General features: G+C 56.3%; 12 protein-coding genes across 12 annotated transcripts; 5 read left to right on the forward strand and 7 right to left on the reverse strand.

Moving 5' to 3' along the window:
* Positions 1 to 667: 667 nt before the first annotated feature.
* rad16 (DNA repair protein RAD16) lies at positions 668 to 3,514 on the forward strand (the record flags this gene model as incomplete). The annotated part of the gene is made up of 1 exon (XM_064797722.1): positions 668 to 3,514. The coding sequence occupies one exon, from the start codon at positions 668 to 670 to the stop codon at positions 3,512 to 3,514; it is 2,847 nt and encodes a 948-aa protein (XP_064663956.1).
* A 373-nt stretch (positions 3,515 to 3,887) lies between these two features.
* On the forward strand, positions 3,888 to 4,727 carry LTR77_000457 (uncharacterized protein; the record flags this gene model as incomplete). The annotated part of the gene is made up of 2 exons (XM_064797723.1): positions 3,888 to 3,949; positions 4,013 to 4,727. The coding sequence occupies 2 exons, from the start codon at positions 3,888 to 3,890 to the stop codon at positions 4,725 to 4,727; spliced, it is 777 nt and encodes a 258-aa protein (XP_064663957.1).
* A 275-nt stretch (positions 4,728 to 5,002) lies between these two features.
* Positions 5,003 to 5,504, reverse strand: cbp4 (Assembly factor cbp4; the record flags this gene model as incomplete). Its single annotated transcript, XM_064797724.1, has 4 exons — positions 5,003 to 5,133; positions 5,186 to 5,297; positions 5,370 to 5,442; positions 5,494 to 5,504. 4 exons carry the CDS (start codon positions 5,502 to 5,504, stop codon positions 5,003 to 5,005), a joined length of 327 nt encoding a protein of 108 aa, XP_064663958.1.
* Positions 5,505 to 5,646: 142 nt separating this feature from the next.
* Positions 5,647 to 7,180, forward strand: PHO85 (negative regulator of the PHO system; the record flags this gene model as incomplete). Its single annotated transcript, XM_064797725.1, has 2 exons — positions 5,647 to 5,657; positions 5,848 to 7,180. The coding sequence occupies 2 exons, from the start codon at positions 5,647 to 5,649 to the stop codon at positions 7,178 to 7,180; spliced, it is 1,344 nt and encodes a 447-aa protein (XP_064663959.1).
* Positions 7,181 to 7,846: 666 nt separating this feature from the next.
* LTR77_000460 (uncharacterized protein) lies at positions 7,847 to 8,458 on the reverse strand (the record flags this gene model as incomplete). The annotated part of the gene is made up of 2 exons (XM_064797726.1): positions 7,847 to 8,315; positions 8,373 to 8,458. 2 exons carry the CDS (start codon positions 8,456 to 8,458, stop codon positions 7,847 to 7,849), a joined length of 555 nt encoding a protein of 184 aa, XP_064663960.1.
* A 1,828-nt stretch (positions 8,459 to 10,286) lies between these two features.
* LTR77_000461 (uncharacterized protein) lies at positions 10,287 to 12,331 on the forward strand (the record flags this gene model as incomplete). Its single annotated transcript, XM_064797727.1, has 7 exons — positions 10,287 to 10,738; positions 10,789 to 10,833; positions 10,885 to 11,057; positions 11,108 to 11,322; positions 11,377 to 11,633; positions 11,742 to 11,905; positions 11,967 to 12,331. The coding sequence occupies 7 exons, from the start codon at positions 10,287 to 10,289 to the stop codon at positions 12,329 to 12,331; spliced, it is 1,671 nt and encodes a 556-aa protein (XP_064663961.1).
* A 740-nt stretch (positions 12,332 to 13,071) lies between these two features.
* ACH1 (acetyl-CoA hydrolase) lies at positions 13,072 to 15,010 on the reverse strand (the record flags this gene model as incomplete). The annotated part of the gene is made up of 3 exons (XM_064797728.1): positions 13,072 to 13,237; positions 13,296 to 14,349; positions 14,542 to 15,010. The coding sequence occupies 3 exons, from the start codon at positions 15,008 to 15,010 to the stop codon at positions 13,072 to 13,074; spliced, it is 1,689 nt and encodes a 562-aa protein (XP_064663962.1).
* A 924-nt stretch (positions 15,011 to 15,934) lies between these two features.
* LTR77_000463 (uncharacterized protein) lies at positions 15,935 to 16,528 on the reverse strand (the record flags this gene model as incomplete). The annotated part of the gene is made up of 2 exons (XM_064797729.1): positions 15,935 to 16,081; positions 16,136 to 16,528. The coding sequence occupies 2 exons, from the start codon at positions 16,526 to 16,528 to the stop codon at positions 15,935 to 15,937; spliced, it is 540 nt and encodes a 179-aa protein (XP_064663963.1).
* A 1,368-nt stretch (positions 16,529 to 17,896) lies between these two features.
* Positions 17,897 to 18,648, forward strand: MCM1 (transcription factor of the MADS box; the record flags this gene model as incomplete). Its single annotated transcript, XM_064797730.1, has 3 exons — positions 17,897 to 18,145; positions 18,200 to 18,334; positions 18,385 to 18,648. 3 exons carry the CDS (start codon positions 17,897 to 17,899, stop codon positions 18,646 to 18,648), a joined length of 648 nt encoding a protein of 215 aa, XP_064663964.1.
* Positions 18,649 to 19,523: 875 nt separating this feature from the next.
* Positions 19,524 to 21,698, reverse strand: LTR77_000465 (uncharacterized protein; the record flags this gene model as incomplete). The annotated part of the gene is made up of 8 exons (XM_064797731.1): positions 19,524 to 19,842; positions 19,900 to 20,011; positions 20,071 to 20,378; positions 20,437 to 20,519; positions 20,575 to 20,691; positions 20,750 to 21,357; positions 21,408 to 21,605; positions 21,662 to 21,698. 8 exons carry the CDS (start codon positions 21,696 to 21,698, stop codon positions 19,524 to 19,526), a joined length of 1,782 nt encoding a protein of 593 aa, XP_064663965.1.
* Positions 21,699 to 23,169: 1,471 nt separating this feature from the next.
* LTR77_000466 (uncharacterized protein) lies at positions 23,170 to 25,096 on the reverse strand (the record flags this gene model as incomplete). The annotated part of the gene is made up of 2 exons (XM_064797732.1): positions 23,170 to 23,198; positions 23,281 to 25,096. The coding sequence occupies 2 exons, from the start codon at positions 25,094 to 25,096 to the stop codon at positions 23,170 to 23,172; spliced, it is 1,845 nt and encodes a 614-aa protein (XP_064663966.1).
* A 612-nt stretch (positions 25,097 to 25,708) lies between these two features.
* On the reverse strand, positions 25,709 to 26,298 carry TIF11 (Translation initiation factor 1A; the record flags this gene model as incomplete). The annotated part of the gene is made up of 3 exons (XM_064797733.1): positions 25,709 to 26,058; positions 26,139 to 26,217; positions 26,278 to 26,298. The coding sequence occupies 3 exons, from the start codon at positions 26,296 to 26,298 to the stop codon at positions 25,709 to 25,711; spliced, it is 450 nt and encodes a 149-aa protein (XP_064663967.1).
* Positions 26,299 to 26,632: the final 334 nt, after the last annotated feature.

Below are 26,632 nucleotides of genomic sequence, written 5' to 3' on the forward strand. Positions count from 1 at the left end.
TGCGACCCGGAGCTGGCTCCCACGTGGCTCCGCCCAAGCGTGTCGCCGGGGTGGAGCTCTGGATGCGGTGCGACGATCTCACGACATGACAATGCTCGGAAGGCTGTCACCGGATGCTGTGTTCACGCTGCGGATATCGGGTGCTCCAGCCTGGAGATAGCGTTCCAGGGCTCCGGTCCTTGAGTCTGGGCAACAGTAGCATCAAATACGGGACCAATGGGGACGTAGAGTATGCAGCGAGAACTGCTTCACTGGAAGGTACGTCTTCGACGAAAAGGCGCCCTCTTGCTTCTGTGGCCTATATTGTTTTACGAGTCAATTCATCCTCTCTTGGTTGCCTTCCTTTGCCCTGGAAAGTATGGGCGATGCAAACATTAGGAACTGAAGGACGGAATCGAAGTTGAAGCAAACGTGTGTTGCGTATTCTAATCAAAGTTCGGCATGTCTACGTGTGAGCTCAACGTTGATACGACGAATACATGTGTATTGTCCAAAGAACCAATCAGTGTATCTGTAGAATTGACTTGTCCAGTTTGCCATTTCACCTCTCTTCAACGCGTGACCCGCGCGCCATCGCCGCGTTTTGCCCCGCATAATTTCATGCAGCCTCTAAACTCCAAAAGTTCACCAGCGTCACCTCAGCGCGCACTTCGTATCCTGCGCTCACATGCCTCCGGCAGAGATCACCAACGACAACACCCCTGCCGACCCTCCCGTACGACTATCACTGCCTCTCGACTTCCAGAAAGACATCTTCCACGAACTGCGCGATGACGACGGCCTACTCATCCTCGCGCGCGGCCTCGGCCTCCTAAGACTGGTGACGAACCTTCTTCATTCGTACGATGCGGCGGGCAACAACCTCATTCTCCTGGTCGGCGCGGACGACCGAGAGAATGGCTGGATCGGAGAGGCGCTGGCTGAGCATGCCGCCGTGAGCGGGAGCCCGAAATGCAGAGGGTTGCAGCTGGTCAATACGGACCTGATGAGCGTGGGCACGAGGGAGAAGATGTATTCTGGAGGTGGCATATTCAGCATCACAAGTCGGATCTTGGTTGTGGACTTCTTGTCCGGCCTGCTGGATCCCAGTACCGTCACTGGGATGATAGTGCTGCATGCTGAGAGGGTTGCTGCGACTAGTCTCGAAGCCTTCATCATCCGGATCTTCAGGCAGAAGAATAAGAAGGGATTTCTCAAAGCCTTCTCCGACCAGCCAGAGCCATTCACGATGGGCTTCCAACCTCTGACCACCATCCTTCGGAATCTGTTTCTCAGAAAGCCCATCTTGTACCCAAGATTCCATGTTACCGTAGCCAAATCCGTCGAAGGAAAGCGCAAGGCCGAGGTGATCGAGCTGGAGGTACCAATGTCGGAGGCCATGCGAGACATCCAGAATGCGGTGCTCGAATGTGTCGAGGTTTCGATTACCGAGCTGAAGAAGGGCAATACTGGCATCGACGTGGACGACTGGAATCTGGACAGTGCCTTGCACCGCTCGTTTGATACTATCATACGACGGCAGCTGGATCCTGTCTGGCACCGGACAAGCTTCCGCACGAAGCAGATTGTCCGAGATCTGTCTCTGCTGAGAACTATCCTGCATGCTCTTCTCACGTACGATGCTGTGGGATTCAACAAGTATCTGGACACCGTACTGGCCGCTTCGTCACCGCCACCCGGCTCAACGAGGCAATCTCAATCACCATGGCTGTTCTTAGATGCCGCACATACCCTGTTCGATACTGCAAAGCGGAGAGTGTACACTGGCAAGATCTCCGACAGCTACTCACCTGAACAAGAAGGCCTCAATCCCGTGCTGGAGGAGCTACCGAAGTGGAGCTTACTTGCTGAGATTCTAGACGAGATCGAACGCGATGTCTACTTCACCCCTCTGCCGCAGCACGAAAGCAGTGGCAGTATTCTGGTCATGTGTGGCGATCAAAGCACCTGCCGACAATTGCGTGAGTACCTGCAAACGATGTATCTTGGCGATGAGGCAGAAAGAGCGGACGGCGAAGGGGAAGGAGACGAGGGAGATGAGCGAAAGCAGAGCGCGAAGTTCATGATGCGCCGCAAGCTACGCGGCTACCTACACTGGAAGCGCGATTTTGCACGGGTCAGCAGCAACCTCTTTGCGGAGAACCAAAAAGCGATCAATGGCACCACTTCACACTCAGGAGGGCAGGCAAACCGTGGAGGACGGGCACCGCCAAACAAGAGGCGAAGGATGCGTGGAGGTGGTGCCAACGCATCCGCGCCCGCACGCGCAGCCGGTGGCAGCGTCCAAGTTGCAGGAGACAAGGACGCACACATACAAGCACTCATGCACGAGCTTGCGCCGAACGACATGGACGAGACTTCGGCGGCGAAGATGGACATCGGCGCAGATCCGCTTGACGACATGGACGACTATTACGAACTTTACGAAACGAAGGACCTAGTGCTGGTCCACCCTTATGATGGCGACATGGATGATCACTTGCTTGAAGAGATCAAGCCCCGGTATGTGGTGATGTACGAACCGGACGCCGCTTTCATCCGGCGAATAGAAATGTACAGAAGCAGTCACAGCAACCGACAGGTCAGAGTGTACTTTATGTACTATGGTGGAAGTGTTGAAGAGCAGCGGTACTTATCAGCGGTGCGAAGGGAGAAAGATGCTTTCACCAAGCTCATCAGAGAGCGCAGCAACATGGCGCTGACGTTCACTCACGACACATCGAACCTGGAACCTCAAGAAGCATTCTTGCGGACAGTCAACACACGCATAGCAGGTGGCGGACGACTCGCGGCTACTGCTGAGCCACCTCGAGTGGTTGTCGACGTGCGCGAGTTCCGTTCAAGTCTACCTTCTCTCCTCCACGGCAGAAACATGATTGTGGTACCTTGCATGCTGACAGTAGGCGACTACGTCCTCACGCCCAACATCTGCATCGAGCGCAAGTCCGTCAAAGACCTCATCTCCTCCTTCTCCGACGGCCGCCTCTATACCCAAGCAGAAACCATGTTCCAGCACTACGCCAGCCCGATGCTGCTCATCGAGTTCGACGCGCAGAAAGCCTTCACCCTCGAACCATTCGCCGACTTCAGCACCTCACTCGGCGCATCCAGCATCGTCGGCTCCGACCTACAAAGCAAGCTCGTCCTCCTCTGTCTCGCCTTCCCCAAACTCCGCATTATCTGGTCCTCCTCCCCCTACCAAACCGCCGAGATCTTCGAAGAGCTCAAGAAGCAGCAAGACGAGCCCGACCCGATCAAAGCCGTGCAAATCGGGCTCGAAGTCGGCGATGACCCGGAGTCGAGAACGTTCAACCAGACGCCGCAGGATATGTTGCGAGCGGTGCCTGGGGTGACGGGTAAGGCGCTGAGCAGGTTGATTCTAGAGTACGAGAGTGTGCAGGATGTGGCGAACGCGGAGGAGGAGGAGTTGGCGGATTTGATTGGGAAGGAGAATGCGAGGCAGATTCGGGTGTTCTTTGATCGGAGCGTGTGGGATGAGGGCGGAGAAGAATGAGGGGGGCGCTTCACTTGGTGAGGATGTTGGGCTTCATTGCTTGACTTTGCTCAGCAATATCATGAGCTCACTGCTTCGACTTGGAGGGTGTTGCTTGACTAGTTTTGAGAGCTTCACTCAATCCAGGCCAACAGGCTGACTTCAAAGATCAGGTGCTCTCACCTTCCGCCTCACGTGGCTCGAGTCTTTCTGCTGACTGCACCTCTTTACTTCAATCTACTGAGTCCATCGCTCTCCACCAACACTTCTTCCTTCACCAACCTTCTCTCTGCAAGTCTTCACCATCTCTCAACAGAAAAGAAGGTCTGCGCTCTCACTGTTCAATTTCAAACACAAAAAACGCAGAAGTCGAGCAGCTGCGCGACGAGACATCATGACTGCCCTCGAAGCAACAAAGACGCCGTCATCGGTAGCAGGAGAGCTGCGCACTCCGATGTCAGCGGCCTGCCCGACTTCAGCCTCACCACATCCAACAGAGAGAACACCAATGGTCGACAGCAACATGACCGAACAGACGGCCCTCGAGCGCGAGTTCCAACAGCAACGGGCATCCGACCGTGCCTACTATTTCCAGCACGTCCGCGACTTCATCACTCGCGACCAACTCAAATGGGCAGCAAAGAGCACATCCGACCGCAAGAAAGCCATCAGCGCCAAGCGCACCAATCTGATCAAGAAGCGTAACGGAGATGTCGGAATGCGGACCACAGGGTTCAGGTTTCCGGACCTGCACGACGATGTTACCGAGCGGGCGTGGCTGCTGGGACATTTTGCGGACTACATCGACTGGACGGGACCAGGGGCGAAGAGAGGCAAGGGAGCTCGACAGACGGGAGGGCCGACGTCGTATGAAGACCCGTCTACCGAGGGGGAGGAGAGCGAGGAGGAGTACGAGGAAGATGGGGATGATGAGGAGGTGATGCCGGTGAAGCAGGAAGTTGAGGAGAAGCAGGAAACCGTACCGATGCCGAAGACACCGGCGAAGACTGTCGAGAAGGAAGTCCCCGTCACCACCTTTTCCGTCGCCCTCATGTTGCAGGAGAATCCGCACCTTGCCACGAAGCCCTACTGGGGTTTCAACGACATGATGGAGATTGTATTGATCGTGCCGCAAGGTGATGCCACCGAGAAGGCTGATGGCGAGGGTTACGGGACGAAAAGGAAGGCTGAGGAGTTCGTTGGTGAGGATGCGGCAAAGAGGGCGAGGGTCTGAAGACATGCGGCGGTTGTGCGAGAGCGGGTTCATTGAGGGCTTGATGGTGCGGCGGAGATGAAAAAGATCGGACAAGCTGAGATGCACCGATAGCTGTGAAAACTCTCGAGCAGTTCAAGTGCCAGCCATGGTCGTGCGAGGCGGGAACATCGGGCAAACTGCGGCGAACTTGGCTTCGAAGATTGGTAGCAGAATGACACTGCAAGCAATGGATATCGGAATGAGAGGGATTTACCATGGGGTCTGTTAATACATACTTAATCACAACGGGCCATTTAGCGGAGACTGTTCTTGATTTCCTGCCGTCTTGCCTCCGCTTCCGCCTCGGCAGTTCTCCTTCTGTCGAGTTCTGCTCGCACGCTCGCTTCTTTCTGCTTCGCTGCTTGGACTTGTTCTTCAATCCAGACTGTGCGAATGTCAGTTACCAGCACAGACCTGGTTTGGTGGGAGACACATACTTGGCTTGTCGCTCTTCGAGTAATTCTTCAATCGACCCACGAAGTTGTCAAAGTCTTCTTGCTTCTGTTGTCGGTTCTGTAACGAGCGTCGTTGGAGCTCGGGGTTATATCGCTGAAGAAACGCGTTAGCTTTGCTTTGGACTGACCATTCGACGGTTTGGCCACAGTGGGTAGGGGAGCATACCAGAAAGAGCTCTTCTTCGGAAGGCGTCACGTAGTAGATCAATGCTGGTCCCCCAATGCACATCACGCCGCCACTGTCATCCCGTTAGCGAAGGGGACAAGGTGGATAGAGATAGCCGCCGTACGCCGCCAACATCTTGACCCAAGTCACCGTCTTCATAATGGCGCCGGACGCTCGTCGATCCGTTGGCAGATATCTCGCGTGTTTGCTGGTACCTTCCCAAGATAGATCGGAGTACCGAAGTTCGTGATGTGCTCCCGTGAATGTGGTTGGACTGATGGAGATGAGGTGTGGTCAATGATGCGGTCCCCAAACGCGAGCACAAGCTTTCCGCGCGGCTGGTAGCCGCCGCCACCACCACCCCACCTTCTGCACGCGAGCGACAGGCGGCCAATAGACACCGCATGATCAGCAACTTCGAGACCGTCGACTCATGCGATAAATTATACCAGAAACACCGCGACCTCACTTGAAGCAGAAACAAAGCACTTCTATCCTCTACCTCCCCCTCCTCCACGGAGGCAACCCTCACAACGGCCTCCCACCACCCTTCCAACAACACCGCCAACCCGCCGACATCACACTCCGCAACATCACTAAACCGCGCGGAGAACCCACTCACAGTCGCTTCGCAACTCACCACCGCCCGCGCCATCCTCTGGGACCCCGAATACACCACCCGCAACCCACCTGACATCCGCCTCCACCCCACGCACGTCGGCACCCTCAGCGTTGGCGGAAGGACCGACAGCAACATCTCCGTGCGCAGCTTGGGCGGCGGCAGCAAGATCGCCACCATGGACAAGCGGCACCCGTCCAGCTTCCAGCAGCTGGAGAAGCTGGGCGAAGGGACATACGCGACCGTGTTCAAGGGCCGTAATGGGCAGACCGGGCAGTTTGTGGCTCTGAAGGAGATTCACCTAGACTCGGAGGAAGGGACGCCTAGCACGGCGATCCGGGAAATCAGTCTGATGAAGGAGTTGAAGCACGAGAATATTGTCAGCTTGTACGATGTCATCCACACGGAGAACAAGCTCATGCTGGTGTTTGAGTACATGGACAAGGATTTGAAAAAGTACATGGACTCTTACACTTCTCCATCCACCACATCTGGGCAGTCCGCGCGAGGCGCGCTGGACGCTGGGATTATCAAGTCGTTCATGTGGCAGCTCCTACGAGGGATTGCGTTCTGCCACGAGAACCGCGTCCTGCATCGCGACCTCAAACCCCAAAACCTTCTCATCAACAACCAAGGCCAGCTCAAGCTTGCTGATTTCGGTCTCGCCCGCGCTTTCGGCATTCCTGTCAACACCTTCAGCAACGAAGTCGTGACCCTCTGGTACCGCGCGCCGGACGTCCTCCTTGGAAGTCGAACTTACAATACCAGCATCGACATCTGGTCCGCTGGCTGCATCATGGCTGAGATGTTCACCGGTCGACCCTTATTCCCAGGTACGACGAACGAGGATCAGCTTCTCAAGATCTTCCGCCTGATGGGCACGCCCTCCGAGCGCTCCTGGCCAGGCATCTCTTCTTTCCCCGAGTACAAGACCAACTGGCCCGTCTACTCGACCCAGGAGCTCCGTGCGATTTTGCCACAGGTGGAGCCGACGGGCGTGCAGCTGTTGGGTCAAATGCTGCAGTTGAGGCCGGAGATGCGCTGTTCCGCGCAGCAGGCACTCGCACATCCCTGGTTCGCGGACATAAATGCGAGGCAAGCGCAGCAGCAGCATGGGCCGGGTGGCTATGCGGCAGCGCAGCCGGCACCGCAGGGTATGGTTGGGCAGCAGCAGCAGCAGAGGGCGTACTAGGGGTATGCAATGTGAGCTGCTTGGGTGTAATGGTTGGCGAGGGGTGTCAAGGCTCTTTCGTTCCGGGCTGGAGTGAATGGCGTCTATCAAAACCGTCTTCCGTAATGTGATCATGCAGCATGGCGTTCGTTGTTGATGGATGGTGAGTGGATGAGGCATTGAATAGCATGATACCAATCATAACGTGCAACCACGAGCCTACCGCCCCCTATATCCCGATACCCACGTCGTTCCCACGTCGTCATTTGAAACCTCGCCCATGCAACATCCACTTGACGCCATGCCCAGGACCTCTCTTCATCCTCTCCTCAGCCCGGCCAAAACCTGGCACCAATAAGCAGGCTTGATACATGTCCTAAAGAACTCGGGAGAACGAGTCACGATAGCTGCGTCGGGAACGGCATCGCCGTTGACCAGCCCATCGCTCATGATCCTGCTTTGACATTTTGGAGCGTTTGTCACAGCGGTTTACGATTATTGTAGCGCAGCAAGCAGCGTAGCCTCCGCTCTGTTCGGTGGAGCAGGAGTTGTACAGGTAGCTCTTATGTGTTGGACCACCAGATCTGTGTGATGCGAGAAAATGAACACGCTTTTCGGCATTCCAATTGAGCAACCGCTTTAGTAGGAAACTTGGCCTTATTTTGCTTGCGCGAGCAGGATACTAAGTCATAGTACATCCTCTTCATGCACAACAGTCCAGTCCTGTGTCCTCGCAATGCCACCTTTCGACCTCGGATATGGCTGAGCAGCCGTTGCCAGCGACACAGTCGCATCTTCCCCGTCATCTGGAACCCGGCGCGACGTGACCACCGTCTTGCTCCCGCTCCCGTCCTTGCCCCGATTCGACATGTTGGCGCTCAAATTCAGGTCTCGCAGCTCGGCGTATGGACCCGGATATTGATATTCCTTCCTCGCGGCTGACCCACCCATCGTCGACGATGCGGCGGTGCTGCGACCCTGGCCGGGGTGGAAAGGTCGCAGGAACCCCTTCGGGCTCACGCAGGATATGCAGGAGACGACGAGGCTGGCGTTGATGACGACGTCCGTCCATTCGTAGGCTGATAGGGAGGGGGTCTGCTCTGAGCTGGCCGAAGGGGATAGCCGCCATAAGCGAAGGGCGACGAGAGGGATGACGCTGCTCACTCGTCAGCTTTGCCGTGGACGACGATGGGTTGTGGAGAGGGTTGCATACATGAGGCGGCAGCCGAAGAACGCATAGAGTATGACGCGCTTCTTGGTCCCTTGTTGGACGATCGCGAGCTTGCGCGCGGTGTTCATGGAGAAGACCACGGCCCAAATCTCAATTGCGAGGCCCACGACTTCAATGGCTAGCCAGCGAACTAATGGTAGTCAGCCAGTTGAACTGTATGTGGAAGGGGGTGCTGAGCTGTACCATGTCCTTTGTCCCTTCGCGCGTGCTCCACGGTTCGGCGAATGGTCGGCGTATGCTAACAGCCAACACAGATGCGACGGTCCAGACGGTGTGCGCGATGGTGACAGCCTGAGTGCGGACGGTGCGACCTTCAGTCGTCGATAGATTGAGCGTAGCCCATACACTGGTCGAGCTCCTCGCAGCCCCTACGGACAAGATGTAGAGGATTTGAGCGGCATAGGTCAACTGGAATACGTTAGCAAATGCGCTCAAATCCCTCTGCCCTTCATCTTCACCTCGTCAACGGCGTCGACGTCGGCGGTTGCGAGCGTCGACCATGGATTTCCAAGGCCGTGATGGATTGCGACTGCTTCGGTGACCAATCGAACGAGCAGCATGCACTAGTAGTTCATCAGCCCCAGTGAAGCTCATTGCTGCCATCAGATGCTCGGTACCAGAGATGACAAGACCAAGACATCGTCGATACCCCTAGATGCTTTCTGAGTACAGTGGATTCATGGTGATCGAGTAGTCGGCTGCTCACCATCGTGACAACTTCAGCTTGATTCCAATTCGTACTGCACACGTTGAAGTCGACAGCATGGCCCCCAGGATCATCAACGTTGCCAATGCTGGAGCAGTGTTGCCGGTCGCTGCCGTGGAAGGCATGTTGCCGTCCAGTAGGCCTATACAACAAGAAGGCTGTAGGCGCCGTCCTCTCTATAGAGCGCTCATCTCGTCCCTATGTCCCAGACTAGGTCTGCGGAAGGTGTTCAGGCTCGTTCCTCACTACTGCAGGGCAGACGCGGCATCTGAAGCAGATTGCCTCCTGGTCCGGCCGCCTCAATGGCGTTTCCAACCCATGATGATGGGACTAGTCCAACCCAAGGACATACCACCCCAGTTCGCGTGCGCTATCAGGATGAACATGAGGTTCAATCCAGCTAGCGCTATCACACCATCAATCATCTTAAGACGTGCCGCGTATCAAGGTGGTCGTGACAGCTGATCAGGTTGGATAGGTCTCAAGCTCGAGGTTGTTCGAAGCTTGGCGAGCTTCGTCTGTTCTTCCATTTATCCACTATCGTCCACAAACGCATTCTTAGAGTGCTCCAGTGTCACAATGAACTTGCCTCGACGTGGACTTGATACGCTGGTCTGATAGCGTGGAAGACCCCGACGTATTGGAGTAAACGTGTTTTCAGGCTGAACAGGCCTGTCAAGAAACAGTCCAGACTCCATGGTGAGAGTGCGGTTGCCGGATGCTTCGCAGAGGCGGCACGGCATATAGACGAATGCTGAAGCACATAGGACGGGCCGGGGCGCGCCCCCCTAATCAACGGCTTCGACATTAGCTGCTCGTCTGGCTAATCGGCACCCAGGAAGGTTGCGGGGCAGCGCTGTCCTGCCGCAAGCTTCGACTCCGGGACATGGGGGCTTGTGTTCCGGCATGCTTAGCTTAGACCTATCTGTTCGAAGCAGATCCTCTCGGACAGATCTAAAGCCGTTCTGGCCACCACATTGGCGATATGGGTGAGTGCGCGTAGCAAGCGAGGCAAGGTCGTCCCGCTGTATGCTGCCGTTCTGCATGCGCGCATACCCCCCATCTTCGAGGTACCTGGATGATCTCTTTCTTCTGTCCCATAGCCCTTCCTTTCACCGTCCACAACGAGCTGTGCGTCCGCTGTCTGTCGTTCGTCTTTTACTATTCCTCTGATTCCGGATTCCATTCCAATGTCTTCCATGTATCGGCATGGCGACGCTGAAATAGCTGGACCGGGTGGCATCGAGCTGCAAGAACGACACGCCCACAACGCATCTCTGCACAAAGAGGGATCTGTCACCGTCGCCGAGGACCTGCCTGCAAGTTCCTGGCCCAACGCCAACGAAGATGGCGGCAACAAATCGGCGTCTTCCGATGTCCTTGCCATGCAAAGGATGGGCAAGGATCAGCAACTTATGAGGGAATACCGATATCTCTCCATAGCCTCGTTCGCTTGCATTGCAATGGCCACGTGGGAGATCGGCTTGTTCACCATCGGACAATCGCTCATGGATGGGGGCTCGCCCGGCCTCCTCTGGGGTACACTCTGGAACTTTATCTGCGCGGGTCCGTTATGGCTCAGTCAGGCGGAGATGGCATCGATGGCTCCGATCGCTGGGGCACAATACCATTGGGTCTCAGAGCAAGTGCACACAAGCAGACGGAGTTATATTCCGTATTGACAGGCCACAGGTTTGCTCCGGAGAAGTGGCAGCGGTTTCTGAGTTACTTGACTGGGTAGGCCAGTGATACTCAACACAAGTGACGTTTATTGATTCATCATCGCAGCTGGACGTCGACCTTAGCATGGCAGTCGGGTAACACAGTCGGCGTGTTCCTTGTCGGAGGCCTAGTCCAAACATTGATCTCCGTCTTCCAAGAAACCTACGCGTTCCCAGCATGGCATTGTGCTCTGATGGCTGCTGCAGCAATGATTCTCGCCTACAGCGGATCCGTCTACTGTAAGCTCAACATCACGATGTCAATAAATGTACTAAGCCTTCTGCTGCAGGCGCAAAGCTGCTCCCTTACTTGCAGAACGTCCTTCTCGTCGTCCATGTCTTCGCCTTCTTTGGCCTCATCATCCCGATATGGGTGTATGCTGAGACCGCCACAAACCAACAGGTCTGGCTTGACTTTGTCAACTCAGGTGGCTGGTCTACCGTGCCTCTCGCAGTCCTTGTAGGGCAACTCACCCCTATCAGTCAACAGGTGGGAATCGACACGGTGAGTGACTCCCGTCCTGCGACACCTTCCTGATCGTGGCTGATGATGATGCAGGTCGCGCACATGTCCGAGGAGGTCCGCGATGCTCCAAGAACGGTGCCACGCGCGATGCTGACCGTGTACGGCATGAACTTTGTCCTCATGTTCATCGCCTTCCTCACCATTTGTTACCATCTGCCCCACCCGCAAGCCGCGCTCAACGAGCCTTCCGGTTATGAGACCATCTATGTGATGAAGCAGTCCATGTCGAAAGGCTGGGTGGCTGTGCTTCTGGTGATAATCATCTTGCTCACTTTCGCCTCGAACATCATGTAAGTCAACACGCATCCATCCGTGCAATCGCACATTCCTTTTGCCCGTGCTGCCCCCTGAATACATACACGTAAAAGCGGAATAATTGCTGACCCTTCCTGTACCAGGTACCTCACCGCCACGAGTCGAGATCTATTCGCCTTTTCACGCGACAAGGGCGTACCCTTCTGGACCTGGCTGAGCAAAGTCCACTGGAAGCGAAAAATCCCCCAAAACGCCAGCCTGGCATCGAGCGTCTTCGCTATCCTTCTATCGCTGATTTATATCGGGAGTGAGTAGAATTGATCTGCGAGACGCTGGCGAACGAACCCTTACTAACGCCCTCCCTACAGGTCCCACGGCGTTCTGGGCCATCAACTCGCTACTCACAGTCGCCCTCCTCTCATGCTACGACTTATCCACCGGCTGCGTGCTATACCGCCGGATCTACCACCCGGAAACCCTGCCTCCGGCTTCTTTCTCCCTGGGTAAATGGGGTGTCTTCTGCAACGTCTGGGCCATTGTCTGGTGCACGTGGTCCTGCTTCTGGTGTTTCTGGCCCGCGGGTTTGCCGGTCACGGCACCCGACTTCAATTGGGCCAGCGTTATTTATGCTGGGGTGCTGATTATTGCTTTGGTCTATTTTGTTCTGAAGGCTAGGTTCCAGTACGTTGGACCGGTACAGGACGTGGTTGGACGGGGTGTACACCGCATGTGAAGCGTCAAGAGAAGTGTTACGGAGCAGTTGCGGTCACTATGTGGTACCTGCGCGGTGGTATTGTGATTTCTGTAGCCCGCAAACGACTATTCCGCTGAGCGGTAGAATGGTTGAGACATTGAATCGCATGATACCAGTTGTATTGCAACCGCAAGTCCCACGCAGGGAAGGCTCCAAACCCCAATATTCCGATACTCATCCCGTTCCCACATACTCCATTGGAACCTCCCAAAAGCCCATCGCCCTGACACCACACGACCTCGCCTCACCCCCTTCAGCCCAGCCAAACCCTGGCACCACCAAGCATAAAGTGTATGAAAGACCAAAGTCCCCCCACCCTACCAACCAAGCAAAAAACGCCGCACAAGTGATTGATTCCCAGTCGCCAGCGAAGCTTCTTCCTGACCCGCGAATCCTAGAGATTCCAACCAGCCCTTTCATTTATGAAGTGGTCGGCATAGTAAGTTGATTCGCAATGATCCATCTTCTTCCACAGGTGGTTGTGGAGTCATTCACTGATTTCGAGAAACATGTACTTCGATCCTTGCAGATGAAGCAAGCTCGAATGGAGTGAGCCCGTTATCATGGCTTTTCTTTGCCTTCCTCCCCTGCTTGGCGATGCCCTTTGATGATATGAGCTGGCGGTGGTGGTAAGTGCGGTGGGGGCGTGAGTGAGGCCTTTTACTTTTATTCTTGGGTACTCTGTATGAACCATGGTTTTCCCGGAAGCGGTGGTATCCTTAAGACCATTTATCCAACTTCATAGTCCCATGATCGTTCAAATTCTTATGCATATCGAAAGCATTCCAGAGCAGATGCGGCTCATGCCCCCAGCCCTTCTTCAGACATACCTGCTCGGCCGTGTCGAAGTAGTCTTGCAGGATGGGCTTGTAGTCCGGGTGTGCGCTGTCAAAATCCATCAGTAAGCAAGCTTCCCACCACCAACACCGACGAGAACACCTACCACTGCTTAATAATCTCCCGCGCCCTCTCCTTCGGACTCATGCCCCTCACGTCCGCCAGACCCTGCTCGGTCACGATAACGTCGAGGTCATGCTCCGTCTGGTCCACGTGCGTGCACATGGGCACGATGCAGCTCACGCCCGTGGGATCCGTCTTCGACGGCCGCGTGGATGGGGTGTGCATGATGCTGTATTTGCTGCTGCGCAGGAAGTCCGCGCTGCCTCCGAGGCCGTTCAGCATGCGGCTGCCGAAGACGCAGGTCGAGTTGGCGTGGGCGTAGATGTCTACTTCGACGGGGGTGTTCATGCCGATGACGCCAAGCCGACGGATGATTTCGGGGTTGTTCGAGACCTGCTGGCTCCGCAACAGGAGCTTGGGGGTGTACTGATCCCAGCGGTCGTAGAAACGATGGAAGCCGTCCGGACTGAAGCGGATGGAGGTGGCCGTGGCGAAGTCGAGGTTCCCACTATCGAGCAGATCGATGAAGGCGTCCTGGAGCACTTCCGTCCAGACCTTCAGGTTCTTGAAATTCGCATGTCCACCGGACAGACCGCCTATCACTGCATTGGCTATGTTGCCGATTCCGGACTGGATGGGAAGGAGGTTAGGTGGAAGACGACCCTGGGTGACTTCATGCTTGAGGAACTCGATGAGATGTCCAGCGATTGCACGGGAAGACTCGTCTTCAGGTGCATTGGGTTGCGTCTGGTCCGGGTAGTCGGATTCGACAATCGCGACCACCTTCTCCGGATCGACGGGGATGTGTGGTGTGCCGATGCGGTCCTCCGGCGCCATGATGAGATACGGCTTCCGTCGAGGCGGCAGATCCGTCATCGTGATGTCGTGCAGTCCTTCAAAAGATGGCGTGGCAGTGTTGACCTCAATAATGATCTTATCTGCCATCTGGATGATTTCAGGGCTGGCTCCAACACTCGCACCAGGGATGATTCCTCCATCCTCTGTGATCGCCGTCGCCTCGACGATCGCAACGTCCAGTTTGTTGTTCTCCTTGTGCTTGGTGTAATATCCGTACATCAGATCGACAGGGAACATGCCTAAGGTGATTAACAGCGTTAGCAAGGTTCTCGAAGTCCACCCACGTGGCTCGTGATCCGGTATCTATAACCCATCTCATCCACCAGTACACGAGTGGTCTCGAGCTGCTCACGGCGCTCAAAACACCACAAAGCTCCCCAACGCAACTCCACCTTATCCCCACAAAACCCTCCTCCATATTCTCAACTTACTCAAATGCTTATCAAAGAAATTAATCCTCCCCTCATTAATCCCCCTCGCAATCTCCTTGCCCACCTGATGCGGGCTCCGGCGCTCAATCATATCCAGCTTCGCCCATCGATTCTCCGTCTCCGCTCCGCTGGAGGCTCCGACGAAGAGGTTGTATTTCTGCTTGCCCTGCAGGTTGTTCGCTTCAACGTAGTCGGCGAGGGCGGTGGGGATCTTTTTGGGGTAGCCGACGCCGGTGAAGCCGGACCAGCCGACCTGTTGGGGGGAGGAGGGGATGGTTAGTGTGTATTCTGAGAGTGTCCTGCGAGCCTTCTCTTGCAATGACCCGCTGTCTCCGGGGTAGGGAATGTCTTTTGGACCTACATATGCATTGTGCGGGAAGAGAGGGATGAGGTCTTCGGCCGTTGCTACTTTGGAGAGGTAGGATGGACGGCGGACACGAGAGCGTAGGAGGGCGGAGGCTTGAGCCATGGTGGACGCGAAGATGGGCAGGGAGTGGAGAGTTGCGAAGGGATGTTGGACAGATGTGCAACAGGCTTACGGTAGTATAGGTAGAATGCTGGAGCTGGACTTACGAAGACGGCCCACGCGCATTGACAGTGGAGCTGTTGCAGGCATTGGGTTGGGTTGACATAGTGGTGACGGCGGATCAATGCGGCTCGCTGAAGTCGAGCTGTAGACGAGGTAACTCTTGGCGAGGATTGCAGCTACTTGATACATGACCTTCTTTTCAACGTTGAAGAAGCGTTTGTGTTTGTGGCTACTTTTAGTTGAGGATACATTAAAATCATCGTTAAACATGATCGTCGTAAACGCTATCCATAACTGTATGTCCTGCAGCCGGATGGTCACATCTACCCTTTATCAGCTGCTCTTATAAACCCGGCCGTCCTCTGTCTTCATTGGACTTCTCCATGAATCCACAGGTGAAAAGATTCGCTGTGCATAGATGTCTTGCGAGACCTCCATCTTGTCGTAGACTGGCCTGCGGAGGCAGTGGCACCCTCCCTTCTGTCGAGGCAGCGCTCCTGATGTACTGCGGCCAGATGGCTCGTGTGCTCCTAGTAGCGGCGGCGGGGCCAAGTAACCACCTCGTTGTCCAGGTATTGTGGCGTGAGGTGGAGGCGTGAGCCGGTCTCGCGATACTTGCCGTACTCAGCATGATGAAGTCTTGCTGTGAATGACCGGGACCAGGTACGATTTCCAGTACTCGCGGTCGCGCCTCGGATGTCGCTCAAGGAGCGGCCAGCTTGTGGTACCATCGATCTTCTTCTGTTCGTTCGAGTGATCAAAAGTGCGCTTCACAATTCCCCATCAATTTGTTGTGGCCGGCACAGAGACGGGCGTGGAGTGCTTGATTCGAGCCTTGTGCAAGCATTCGCATGAGCTCATTCTTCACACAATCGCCGCAACCTTCTCGTCATAACACCGTCCCAGCGGTGGTGGCGGTGGTGCCGCATGGCTGCAATCGTACAGCTGCAAAAGCGCCGCAAGCAGATGCATAGCCGCGAATCCCACCGCAACTAGGGTACATTGATCGACCTGGCTCACACGATCAGCCTGAGTACAGTCCCTTCCATGTCCAGTGCAGCTCACGGTCAGATCTACCGGCCGAGCAGTATCCTGCAGAATATCGAAAGCCTTCAGCGCCAACAGTCCCGCAGCGGCGAGCGTCATCGCAGCGTGGCATCGTAGGATCGCCGGTTTTGTCTGGAAGGCGATTGCGTAGGCGAAAGATGCCGGAAGTAGGATGACGAGTGAAAGTATTGTCGTCACTTCGAAGCAGGAGGTGCTGGCGATGGAGCCGTAGATGAGCTCGCAGAAGAGCGTGGCGAGCGAAGTGAAGAGGCAGACGGCGGATACCGCAAAGTAGGGCAGAGATTGACTGAGGGAGAGAGACAGAACGAGACTGGCCAGCAGTCCGACAAGTTCGATCTGGAAGAATGTCGATGTCTCGAGGAAGGAGAGGATGGTGCTGAAGTCGGCCATTACGCTGTATTATTAATCGGACTGTGAAGGAGAAGGAGAAGACGGAAATGCTGAAGAACTTGAAGACTCTGAGACGGGAGTAAACCTGTCTATACCTGACGCCTGCTTCTATACGTGACGTCGGGTACGAGAACAGTACGCGGCGTTTACGATGGCACCATCGAGCATGGTCCTATAGTCCCGGCGAGGGTTGAGATCGCTTCTCGTGGGCCAAACCTTTGAGGTTTCAGGTCGCGCGGCGGCCAGAGAAGCTCGGGGAGCGAATCATCCGTGCCCTGTTCGTGGCGAGGAGCTTCTCGTCGAGCCGCGAAGGGACCGCGAAGCAAGAGACCTATTCGTTTGAAGAGTAGGTACGCGGTGTAATAGTGTTGCATGAGGATGGAGGTGGATGAGATGAGCCAGTCATCAAAGTAGAAGTGCATCCTTCGAGACAATTTCCAGACCGACACGGAAGCTCGTCACGTGACGTGGACGCTAAGGACTAGCGCAACTCGCCCTGCAGCTGCCCCATGAAGCGATTCTTCCGTGTCGCGCTTGCCCTTTTCCTTCACACGCACACCAACAAGGCAAGAAAGTAACCAGAATCAGACCATAGGGTAAGCACGACCTTCCCTAGCTCTTCACATGCACCTCTTTCTTTGCGCGGCGGCATTTCTGGGTGAAGGTCGATAACTTTCCACTGCCGCCGCGATGGAAGGTCGCCAGCAGATTCCGGGCGCGCTTCACCACGCTCACCTCCGCTCGCCACTCACTCGCGCTGAGTGAGCGGGTTGCATGGGCCTAGTGAAGGCCGGCCCGCGCAGCTGAAAGTGGAGGTGCGGCGTGGAAAAGGCAGCTCTTATGGCAGTCGCACCCTTCCCGAATCTGCTTTCCACCTTACTCCTTCTGCTGCTCTCTAAACCTCGTTGAGCGCTCGCTGACAATTCGCCTCAGTGCCCACAGCCAGTCAGGTTCGTGTCCCCGGGCTCTTCTCCCTCTCCACTCGCCCAGCTCTGTGTCGCCGTTTCAACTTTGCCGCTGCTGCTGTCCCGCCGCCGCCGCCGCACCTCCCCGCGGTCGCATTTTTGGCCTGCGCCTGCGCCTTCCACCAGCAGTGTCGCCGCCTTCTTCGGAGCGCGTCCTCTTTCAACCATCTCGCTCGCCCCTCTTTACCCAATCCATCTCTGCACTGACAGGCATCGCTCACACTGCTCGGCTACTTGCCTGAAATCACTTCTAACACTCGTCTCGAGTAGGTAGCCCGCCCGCCCAGCCTCTGCCGAGCGCCGCTTCATCTGCATTCTGTACTCCCCAGCTCCAAACAGGCAGTCCATCCCCACACCCCCCCAAAGGAGCATAGCGACAAATCGCCTTGCGACAACCCTCACCATGTCGGCCGAAATCGTCTCTCACGATCCCAACGCCCACGACGACGAGCACAATGAGCTCGAGAACGGCAACGGCGCCGCCGAGCCCCGTGGCACCAAGCGCGCGCGCACCAGCAACGCTGCCGACGACGACGATGACGACGAGGACAAGCCCGGTCGCGAGAGGCGCAAGATCGAGATCAAGTTCATCCAGGATAAGTCGCGTCGTCACATCACCTTCTCCAAGCGCAAGGCAGGCATCATGAAGAAGGTACGCGCCGGACGTCCACGACGCGTCTGACTCAACAACTGACCGTATCAACAGGCCTACGAACTGTCCGTCCTGACCGGCACTCAAGTGCTGCTGCTCGTTGTGTCTGAGACGGGTCTCGTCTACACCTTCACTACCCCGAAGCTCCAGCCGCTCGTCACCAAGCCGGAAGGCAAGAACCTCATCCAGGTAAGTCTACCTCCCCAACACGTGTTCGATAAGTACTAACAATCTCACAGGCCTGCCTCAACGCACCCGAGCCTGCCGATGCGAACGGCGTCGATGGAGAGTCTGCTGTCGAGTCGCCAGAGGAGTCACATGCTTCCGCGCCGCCCATGCCGCAGGGCATGCCGCAGGCCAACATGCCCCGCAACTCCAACCCACAACCCTACATGAGTGCGCACGATCAGCAGGCAATGCAGTACCAAGCGTATCTGCAGCAACAGCAGCAGGGCGCGTACCCCGGCATGGCACCTTCGGGGGGTATGCACCAGCAGCGCTAGGAGCTGTCTGCGCACGGTTACGTTTCCCCATCGGACGGTCTGCACAAGACGGAGGAGATCAACTGAACATCAAAAGCTGATTGGGAGCAACCGGCGGTCAAGAGTAGCTTCACAATCACATGGTCACATTATGCACGGCGTTTGGCGCTGGTGCTGCTGCTGCTAGCGAGGGTGGATGGCTGGATGGGCGGATTACCCTGCGGAGGATGAACTGATGTGCGACGACTGTTTTTTGCTTTTCCCGTCGTCTTCGCTTTACATCTCTTTACAAGCGCTGCTGTTTACAGATCGGGAGCTTCACTGCTGATAATGGGGCACGGAGTGGCGTGGCAAACTTGACTCTAGCTCTCAACACAGCTTTTTTGGCTATCGATAGCTGCGTGTAATATACAGGAGAAATGTCGCTGTCATTTCATTCAACTTGTGAAGATTGCGCGCTCCGTTAAGCAAAGGTTCGTCGTCACGTGCCGAAGATGCTGACTGACACTTCAGTGTTCTCCAGACACCTTCGCGTTCGATACAGTACAGCCTCCCGCAACCAGACAACCTAAGCTTTGCCTTCGCTGCCACCCCACGAACGTCTTCTTGGCCCCGTTGCTCCCAGTAGACGAGGTCGTCGGCTCAAGATTACTGATATGCTCACTCTTGGCGCCTTTTGCGATCCTTCGGGCTCTGCAGCCTCGGCAGTCACTTGCTCATATAATTTTGAAGGCCGGACACGTTCTCACAGTACAAGCACGGCAAAGCATACGTTTTGCTGGTGTCTGCAAAAGCATACACAGTCTATCAACTGCCCGGATCGGACTGTACAACATGCGCCCTCCTATCTAAGCCCACCTCTATCACCAACCCCCCATAGCCCTCAGACTATCCCCTCACATCACAACAGCAATATGATCATCCATATACTTACTAATATCCCCCAAAAAGCACGCGGCAACAATACTCACGCCCCCAAACGCAATGCTCACCAAATACACATACTTGTAACTCGCCGCGTACGCCAGCTGCCCGGCATACACCACCGCCTCCCACGCGCCGGGTGTGCCCTGGATCCCAGGGACGGCGGCGATTTCGTCGATGAGCGAGGCGCCGGTCAGGACGATGACTTCTTCGATTATCGAGGGGTCGGTGATGTTGTATTGGGTGACCAGGAGGCCGCCGATCATTTCGGTGGCTTTGGGGACGAATTTGCTGGGGTAGGTAAGGTGTTAGTGAGGTGGCGGGGAAGGGGAGAAGGGAAAGGCGCACGAGATGAAGACGTTGTAGTAGACGCAGTAGCCGATGGAGCCGCCGATGACGCGGATGGCGAGGGTGAGGGCGGCGATGGTGGCGATTAGGTCGTCGGGGCAGATGATGGTTGCTGGGTGCCGAACGTGGTCAGTATGATGGAAGACTACATCCCGGAAAAATGGGACTCACTGATAATAGAAGCCGGCACCACGATCCCCCCGATCCCCAGACCGGCGAGGATGAGCAGACCCCAGAGCTGGTAGAGATTCGTGCGCTCGGCGCAGGCCAGCGCGCCGCAACCGGCCGTCATCATCACCGAGGACACGATCATGAGTTCCTTGTTGTGCCCGCGGAAGACGGAGAGGAGCCAGAGAACGATGCAGGCGCCGGCGAGGATGGAGAAGCCGACGGGAATGCCGCGCACGCCGACGCCGATGGGGTCGTGGCCGTAGACGTTGAAGGCTTGGGTGGGCCAGAACATGATGATGGAGAAGAAGCTGGGCATGGACGTTAGTGATGCTCGTGCGTCGTGGAGGTAAAGGCTGTTGGACTTACTTGGCTCCGCTGATGAAGGTGATGATGAGAGTGAGGCCGAGGACGCGAGGGTCTTGCTGGAGACGTCGGGGGAACATTGGGTGCTGTGATTCCATGTCAGCTGGCAAGAATGCTGTGGGGTTGACGAGGATGACTGACCTTCGCACCGTAGGCCTCCCAGAGAACGAAAGCAACCAGCATGGCCGCGCCCAAGATCAGGGGAGCCAGGACATGCGCGCTGCCCCAACTGTACTGGTAACCACCCCATTGCATGCCCTACGGACTGTCAGCGGCCAATCCAAGAACACCTCATTTCGGAAGGACTTGAACTCACCGCCATGAACAGAATCATGCCGCAAACACTCAAGATGCCGCCGACATAGTCAATCTGACCCAGGATCTCCTTCGTCGACATGCCCGTGCTGTTGACTCGCGGCGGTGGGAAGTAAAACACAGCAGTCATCACCAGCCCGATGGCGTTCCAGATCCCGCACAGGCATCCGATCCATCTCCACGTGGAATAGTAGGCGATCAACTGCCCCCACAAGACGGAAGGCGCGAACGGCAAGATGGTGAATATCAAGATGGCGACGTACTTGCCCCTCTTGGCCGTCGGAGCCAGCTCGCTCGTAACGGCCAAGGCGGTGAGTTCGTTGATGCCGGCGCCGATGCCCGCGAACACCATGCCGCCGATGAAGATGTTCATTTCGTGGGCCGTGCTGCAGATGATCATGCCGAGGCAGACGAAGGCCGCGCCGGCGATGGCGACGTAGCGGCGGCCGATCAGGTCGGAGATGCTGCCTACGAAGGGACACACGGCCGCGAGGGAGAGGAGGTTGGCGAGCACGAACCAAATCCATCGATCGGTACCGCCAATGTCTCGATAGATGTACGGCGGGACACCGCCGAAGAGGTAGACGGGGATCTGGCTGCCGGTCCAGACTGTTGTTCTCCGTTAGCTGGGCTTTGCTTGCGGGTGTAGAGGGACGTACGAAAGGCCATCGCCACCAAGGACATCATCCGAGCAAAGGACATCTTGGGCTCGTGCTCGTGGTCGGCATTGTCGCCGTACGTTCGGAGTCCATCTTTCTCGTAGTAGTTCGTGTGGCCGGGCACCCGTTCGTTGGTGTGGATCTGTTCGATGTGGGCGTTGCCGGTCTTGTTGGCGTCGTTGAGGTCGTCGGATGTGTCTAACACACAGGTAAGTAAGTTTTTGTTCGAAGTATTTCACGATTGTTCAACGTACTGGGGCTGCTCTGCCCACTCTCAAGTCTGTCCGTCATTCTTCTAGCCTTCTACCTTATCCTTCCAATCGCAAAGTCCAAGGAGTTCTATCCAAGAGAAAACGAAGACACTGAAGCACAAGGACGATACACTCAAACGAGGAGACGAGACAAACCTATAACCCTCCCTCCCACCCACCTACCAAGCATCCGAGGCATCTTTCCACAAAATCTTAAGCGCGATTCAAGCCCGACCAAGAAGAAGCGCACGGCCTAATTCAAGCTCCAGCAAAGATGCGGGTTGTGGATGTGGAGGGCTTGCGAGGCTTGCAGGCGAACCTTGACCCCGGATGCCCCCAGCGGCAGATGCGGAGCGGATTGGGAAGGAGATGGACGGTGTTGCATCCGGGTTATCGCGCTATCGAAGATCTAACGGATGCGCGTGGCGAGCCATGTGGACGGTTTCGACGGTTTTGACGCACGCGGTCGTGCCAATCGCGTGGCCAGCAAGGTGTGGTAGGCTCGGGGTCGGCCGGAAGTGACGGGCTGGAATCATGGATGCTATCATTCTTTCCACCACAGCAGACGAGGTGTGTGGGAGAACATGCTACTCCTCACCACCATAGCACACACCCAACTCCCAGAAACGACCGCACAACACCCAAGCAAAGATAAGAGCATCCTCACGACTTTCAACATCGGCCATCCCCGGGCGCTCCCAATCCTCCAGCTCCTCCGTTCCTCTTTACACCCACCCCTCGGTTTTCGACCGAGGCATGATATCCCCACACCAAGCCCAGACCACCCCCGCGTGCGTTATCTCCCAACTCCACATCGTACCCACTGCGGAGTGGCCATCCCAAAGTCTCGACTCAAACGAATGTCGAGAACGAGAACAAAAGTGCAAAGGTGTTAAGGTTTTTTTGGTGGCGTAGAGATCAAGCGCGTATCCCAGCTTCCGAGAACGCCTCGCGTCCTGGCGCCGCTGGAATTAAGCTCTTCAAGCTTTGGGTACTCTGGTATTTTGTGGAAGTACTGTAGGTACTTGTATGTATTCGAGGTACACCGAGGCGAGGGGAAGGCAGAGGGTTGGTAGAGTGAGGAGTAGACGGCGCCACAAGCGGGCTGGGCTGGGTGCTGGAATTCCTTTGGACGGAATGGCGCGGGATTGAGTGGTGTGCATACGGTGAGGGAGCGCATTCCCACCTATCGTTGCCGATGCCTGAATGTGGAAGACTCAATGCCATTCGCTTGGTCTTCCGGGCTCCGAAGAGAGCGGGCGAAGGCCTCGGTGGTGAAGGCAGTTATGGGAAACATAGATGGATGAGGATATTGTACAGCATAATCATTGCTACGCTCGCTCGCTAAGGTCAGAACAACTCACAAGTCTATCAATCTTCCCAACCACCACTGGTTCTTCCACGATCTTGCAAGTGTTGCATGCACGACCTGATGTAGCTCGTCTTGACCTGCGCGTGACAAGCCGCTCGCAAACTGCCAAACACCTGGACCGTAGCATAGTAGCACTGCTCTACCAGTCATCATCGTCCTTCTCGTCATCTACACAAATCGTCGTTAGCATAAAACACCTCTGGTATAAGTAGAAAAAGGCAAAACCCACCACTATCATGCCCAACCTTACTCTTCCTCGCCGCCAATGCAGCCCCCAACGCCCCCGCCAACCCACCAGGCTGCGCATCGGAACCGCTCGCAGGCGGCGGAGGCGCTACGGGCTCAGCACCAGGAACAGCCGCCGCGCTGCGATCCCTCTTCTCCTTGTCGGAAACCTTCTTCAGCGCCGCACCGCCTCGGATGTCCGCGAGCAGGCCGTCGCGACCGGGTGCGGCAGGCGGCTTGGGCATGGAGGCGGCTGTTGGTTCGCCTCCGGCGCTGCGAGGGGGCATGGGCGGGGGTGGAGGCGGACCGCCGGATGAGGCGTTTGGTGGAGGAAGAGGTGGGGGTGGTGGAGGGCCACCTGAGCTTGCGTTTGGCGGTGGCAAAGGTGGTGGAGGTGGTGGACCGTCTGAAGAAGGTGGAGGGGGCACAGGTCTAGAAGACGAGGGTGGTAAAGGCGGTGGAGGAGGCGGTGCAGAGTCGCTCTGAAAGCCTCCCGCGTTCGCGTTGGGAGAGCGAGGCGGTGGTGGAGGCGGAACACCAGCCGGAGCAGAGTCTCGTGCGGGTGGCGGTGGAGGCAAACCGCCCGCGTTGCTGTTCCTTGCTGGCGGTGGCGGCGGGCCAGGCGGTAGTCTGTTGCCAGAAAAGGCTGGCGGAACTGCGTGTTTCGTTGGCGTTGACGGAGACTCGTCCTCTATGGGGGTTTTCGGCGGCCGTGGAGGAGGCGGAGGACCAGCGTTGCTCTGGCTTGGGGCTCTGTTTCGACCGGGCAAAGCCGGTGCTCCCGAGTTTGCAAATTTGCCGGCATCAGCAAGCGGAGGTGGTGCTCTAAACCTGGGTCTCGGAGGAGAAGGCTCCCGCGGCGGCGGGCTCGGTGATGGACTAGGAGGCTTCTGCACTGCTGGAGCTCCTGGAGCACCACCAGCTGCTCTTCTAGATGGCGGTGGAGCAGGAGGCGGCCCTCGCTTGCTTGTCGTTCCCGTACTACTGCCGGTGTTCTGCGGGCTCAAACCATTCTGCACTGGCGGTGGCGGTGGAGGAGCACGTTGCTTCTTTTCTGCCTCTGCAGCAGCCGTGGCCTTGTTCTGCTCAAGGTAGCTCTTGATGAAACCAGCATGCTCCTCAATTTGATCCTCTGTAATGCCCATTTTCACCAAATCCTGCAGCACCGCCTGGACCGCAGGATCCGTCAAGTCAATGCCACTCGCTGAGCTTGCCCGACTTCTACCCGCGCTTGGTGAGGCAGCCGAATTGTTAATCTCGACCCCTCGCGGCGGAATGATGCTCTGTGGCGGTCCCTGCTGCTGCGAGGCAGAGCTATGCCTATGTCCCCCAAACAAGCTTCCCAACCTCGAAGACTTCCCTCCACCACCTGCGATTTGTTGATGCTGCTGTCCGCCATCGTATGACCTCTGCGCCGGGCCATGCGCAAACGGCTTGCCTCGTGTGTTCTTATGCGCATTCTTTTCTCGCTCATCCATCTTCTTCCGGAACTGCTTCGCCTCCTTCTCATCGGCGAAGCTTAGTCCGAACATGCAGTCCTCGCCCTCGAAGCTGAAGAAGAACACGCGGTCCTGGTGGTACTGGAAGGTATCGTAGATCTCCTGGTCCCATATCACACCGCGGTTCGCCGAGCTGACATCGACCAATTTGAGCCAGAACGTGTGGCCCACGAGGTCGTTCGCAAGCACTACGGCGCCGGAGAGGCCGGTGAAGATCCATTGAGGGCGGTTGGGGAGGGAGAGATAGAGCTTGGCGACGGCGACGGCGTGGATCTTGTTGGAGGCCTTGGGGACCGTACGTTTGACGACTTGCTTTTCGTCGTCGTTGAGGATTGAGGGCATGGTCGCGGTGCCTCAATGGTGTTTGTGCCGTCGAGAAAGGTGTGGTTGTATGAATGGTGCAAGCTGTATGCGCTGACTCGCAGCTGAGACGGCGTTGGTGACTGTGTTCGACCTCGTGATCGAGACTGGCAAGCCTAGTGAAAGGTGCCAGGTGTACCTCCCTTCTGCTACGGAGTCCGCGTGTAGGACGAGTTTGTACACAAAGTGAAGCAGAGGGCTGCTATGGAAAGTGATGTGCTTTGATCGGAGGTCGGGCTGGCTGACGTACAGCCAAGCGTTCAGGCACACATTATCCGCAGCACAGTGGCAAAAATACGACCATTACAAGACAAACTGTAAAATACTGATGAAACAGTGATTTGCAGGACATTTGTAGCTTGAAGCCATGTGTCTGGTCTACCCATATACGCCGTGATGGAAGCTGAAGCAGTGCCATGCCTCCCTCATGCCTTCTTTGTTCAATTCGTCAAATCATCATTCCACTGTCTGGTGCATTGGATGCCCCCAAGAGCACTCGACTGTGATGGATAGTCCATCGCCAGAGACCCATGGACCACAGCAGCCCCACAGCGCCACAGGGCTCCTCAACACACACACCATCCCCAACTCTCCTTAGATCTCGTCCACATCAATGTCCCCACCACTGTCGCTCTCGTCCTCCCCAAAGTCGAAGCCCATACCACCCTCCTCGTCTCCACCATACGTATCCGTCTCGTTGATCTTCGCACTCTCAGGCAACTCGCCATACGCCTTCAGACTTCTCGCCTCGTCCGCCGAGTACTTCAAGATCACATCGCCCTTCTCGTCCTGGTAGTCGCGCAGCGAGAGGAGGATGATGTCGCCCTGGTTGATCCAGACCTTCTTTCGCAGCTTCCCGCGGATGTGGGCCAGGCGTTTGGAGCCGTCGAAGCACATGGCTTCCAGGCGGCCGTTGCCGAGCATTTTGATGACTTGGGCGTATTCTGGAGGCGTAGCAGATCAGCTGTCTGTCGGTGCTGAAGACAGGCTACAGGGAGCGGCTGAGGGGGTGCGCCGGACATACCTTGGCCTTCCTCCTTGAAGGTGAGTTCGCGCTTCTCGTTGTCGTTCTCGTTCTTGCCTCGACGCCTGTTCTTACCACCCTACACTCGTAGCCCCATCAGTATTGTTCCTAATTCGTGCCTCCGCTGTCGCCCACATACCTTTCCCTTGTTCTTCGGCATGTTGGCCGCTCACTCTTTGCGGGTTTGGGTGAACGGTAGAGCGGCTTCTTTGCCTGTGAGATCGATATCGGTGCTCTTCGGTGAGTGGCGAAGAGAAGAAGAAGAGAATGTCAGAAGAGAAGTCGGTGTTTGTAAAGACGTTGGGTTGCCAGCGAAGTATGACACACGAAGAGGCAAGTGGGCTGTCGGCTGTGGGGCAAACCTCACCTGGCCAATTCCCCAAATCCCTGCCAGGCTAAGCGACTCCTTGCATTCACTTGCGTTCGATTCAAGACAGCTCTACACTCATCCCACGCTTCCGACTATCACATGCTCTTCGCTGCATCTGCAATCC

The sequence above is a fragment of the Saxophila tyrrhenica genome, assembly GCF_035928015.1.
Source record: "Saxophila tyrrhenica strain CCFEE 5935 chromosome Unknown scaffold_1, whole genome shotgun sequence".
Classification (NCBI taxonomy): domain Eukaryota; kingdom Fungi; phylum Ascomycota; class Dothideomycetes; order Mycosphaerellales; family Extremaceae; genus Saxophila; species Saxophila tyrrhenica.